This window comes from Limulus polyphemus, unplaced genomic scaffold (genome assembly GCF_000517525.1).
Source record: "Limulus polyphemus unplaced genomic scaffold, Limulus_polyphemus-2.1.2 Scaffold4172, whole genome shotgun sequence".
NCBI classification, from domain to species: Eukaryota; Metazoa; Arthropoda; class Merostomata; order Xiphosura; family Limulidae; genus Limulus; species Limulus polyphemus.
The window spans coordinates 18,991-22,257 of record NW_013669782.1 but is presented as its reverse complement, the minus strand read 5'-3'; the positions used below and the strand labels follow the sequence as shown (position 1 = coordinate 22,257).

The 3,267-nt window shown below is 35.4% G+C and overlaps 1 protein-coding gene across 1 annotated transcript in view; it reads right to left on the bottom strand.

Moving 5' to 3' along the window:
• Positions 1 to 401: 401 nt before the first annotated feature.
• The window catches only part of LOC106470707 (voltage-dependent calcium channel type A subunit alpha-1-like), a gene marked incomplete at its 5' end in the record, with an annotated part of 19,251 nt that continues 16,385 nt past the window's right edge, over positions 402 to 3,267 (bottom strand). The window contains 3 exons of the mRNA XM_022399344.1: positions 402 to 551; positions 1,385 to 1,420; positions 2,780 to 2,889. Of these exons, the coding sequence (XP_022255052.1) occupies positions 402 to 551; positions 1,385 to 1,420; positions 2,780 to 2,889 (296 nt within the window). The remainder of the gene's footprint in view (positions 552 to 1,384; positions 1,421 to 2,779; positions 2,890 to 3,267) is intronic.

Below are 3,267 nucleotides of genomic sequence, written 5' to 3'. Positions count from 1 at the left end.
CCAGAGTGTCCTAACCAAATTTTAATAGGTTCCAGAGTGTCCTAACCAAATTTTAATAGGTTCCAGAGTGTCCTAACTAGACTTTAATAGGTTCCGAGAATGTCTTAACAAGACTTCAGAAGGTTCCGGAATGTCCTAACCATACTTTAATAGGTTCCGAAGTGTCCTAACCAAACTTCAGGAGGTTCCGAGAATGTCTTAACAAGACTTCAAAAGGTTCCGGAATGTCTTAACCAGACTTCAGAAGGTTCCAGAGTGTCTTTGGAGCTTTATGGTGCTTTCTTGATCAGCCTGGTTGGGTTCTGATGTCTGGCTAGGGTTTGATGTGCCGAAATGAACTATGAATATCCTCTCTGACACTTTATGGATCTAACATTGGCTAAAACTATTGATAATTGTGTTCACCTAAGTCTTGAGTTTCTAAAAGACCCTCTTCTTGAACGAAGAGATCGACATTCGGCATCTTCATACTGATCCTCCTCATGGTTGAGACTCGTATGTGAGTTGGAATTCCTGACCACGCCCATCAAGAGATGTAGCAAGGACGGACGCTAAAGATGTGAAACAGTGCCAAGAGTTCATTTAAAAAAAAATAATATCAAACAAAGTAGTAAATGTAACAGATAAAATAGTTCCGTTTATCTTGCGAACCATTTTTAATTAATGAAGATATTATGGCACTAAAGTTAGAGAAACAGAAAACGAAATTTGCTCTTCAGATTATTTGTTTGTTTGTTTTGAATTTCGCGCAAAGCTACACGAGAGCTATCTGCGCTAGCCGTCCCTAATTTAGCAGTATAAGACTAGAGGGAAGGCAGCTAGTCGTCACCACACACCGCCAACTCTTGGACTACTCTTTTACCAACGAATAGTGGGATTGACCGTCACCTTGTAACGCCCCCACGGCTGAAAGGACGAGCATGTTTGTTGGGACGGGGATTCGAACCCGCAGATTGCGAGTCGAGTGCCCTAACCACCTGGCCAAGCCGGGTTATTGGTCTTCAGATAATGATAAAAAAAAACTTTATTTCAGCCAACGTTTCGCCTTCGCGGTTTCATCAGGGAGATCAAATACTGCTTTTTTTTTCTCTCTAACTTTATTGCCAAAATGAAGATATAAAAATCCTAAACTTTATCAGGTTAAATACTATAACATCTCATCTTACAGAAACACTGATTGGCATAAGTGAATAATAACAAAGAAATAGTAGAAGAAAAATCAAAACTAGAAAACAACTCTAGCTTTTCTGGTGACTTATAGACGTGAGTTTTAGGTCAAAGATCACAAGCTGTGAAAATTATCTCAAAACTTGATCCATCAAATAGGACATAAAGGTTTCTCTGATGGAAGAGTTATAAAGAAAGATATATGAAGGAAAATTACCGCCGAATCACTTTGAGGAGAGGGTGGATTTTCCTCCTGAAAAATACAAAGATACTCAATAATATCGCGTGATATATAAAAATAGAAAATAAACTAAAATTCAGCAATAGATAAAATACATAGTTCAAGTTAAAATCTCATCCATACAAACTAGAAGAGGTAAAAAAGCCGTAAAGTGGCTTAAAGTTTAATTATTATGTGTATTCAGTTACAGAAGTTGCACGGATTTAGCTGCTTTATAATACACACGAATTAAGCAGGAAAAATAAGTGGAAATACAAGACTGGTTGGTTTACGAGTCATGGTTAAAACTACTATAATACACACGAATTAAGCAGGAAAAATAAGTGGAAATACAAGACTGGTTGGTTTACGAGTCATGGTTAAAAGTAATGTAATACACACGAATTAAGCAGGAAAAATAAGTGGAAATACAAGACTGGTTGGTTTACGAGTCATGGTTAAAACTACTATAATACACACGAATTAAGCAGGAAAAATAAGTGGAAATACAAGACTGGTTTGTTTACGATTCATGGTTAAAACTAATGTAATACACACGAATTAAGCAGGAAAAATAAGTGGAAATACAAGACTGGTTGGTTTACGAGTCATGGTTAAAACTACTATAATACACACGAATTAAGCAGGAAAAATAAGTGGCAAATACAAGACTGGTTTGTTTACGAGTCATGGTTAAAACTACTAAGTTTTCTTTGTCAAGATAATCCAGTTTTTCAAAGCTGTTAATTACGGACTTTCTAGGCAGGTTAGAGAATTGTTTGACTTAGGAAGTGAGAATAAGCTTAAGTTACGCTGATTTTGATAATAAAACGAAACAAAACATCTCAGTCTGAATTCGATGATGATGATGACAAAACCTTGTCGAAACGTTGTACATTTGCTGTCATGTTAAACTTATATTAAAGTTTTTCTTCATTACCCATTTAAGCCGTCTCCAGCCATTATTAATCTCAGTCTGAAGTACCGATTTGACATTTTAAGAAACTGGGAAGAACTCTAATTAGAGCCGAATAGTTTAATTAATGACCTGTTTCATAACTTACAGAGAATACATCATTTGGGGGGGTCAGCTGTGACACTAACCGAAATCTGAGTACAATTGTTTAAGAACAATCGAAAACACTTTTACTGTTTTACAAGATTCATTTTGCCTTTTCATAAATATTACACAATTCAGTCGTCTTTGAACTGTCTCGTGTAACGTACATTTTGATATACCAATATTATTATAGCTCTTTCTTACTATTAGCTATTACAGGCTAATTAATTGAAAATCTCTTAATTAATGCTACTAAACATATCAGGGTGTACATCCAACGAATTAACAAGGTGTTAAAATCGAGATACAGTTGAAACTATCCAAACACCAACCGAGAGCTTTTCTTCGGTAGATAATCGGCCAAATCTCGTGGATTTCCAGTTTTCTAGGATTAACAGACCTGCATATATTTTTCCAACAGTAAGACTTCCTTCTCGAAGGACTGTTTGATTAAAAGATTAAGAAAAAACGATTAAAAAGATGAAGATAAACACCAAAAATGGATTAAGTATGGTAGAGGTAGAAGAGAATTAATAGAAATATATTAGTAAACACGTGTGTACACACAGTGTGAAATGTAAAACATTAGTACCAAAAATATGTGAAGGTCAGAGGAAGGAATAATACACACAGGATGAAGGGTAAAACATTAGTACCAAAAATATGTGAAGGTGAGAGGAAGGAATAATACACACAGTGTGAAATGGAAAACATTAGTACCAAAAATATGTGAAGCTCAGAGGAAGGAATAATACACACAGTGTGAAATGGAAAACATTAGTACCAAAAATATGTGAAGCTCAGAGGAAGGAATAATACA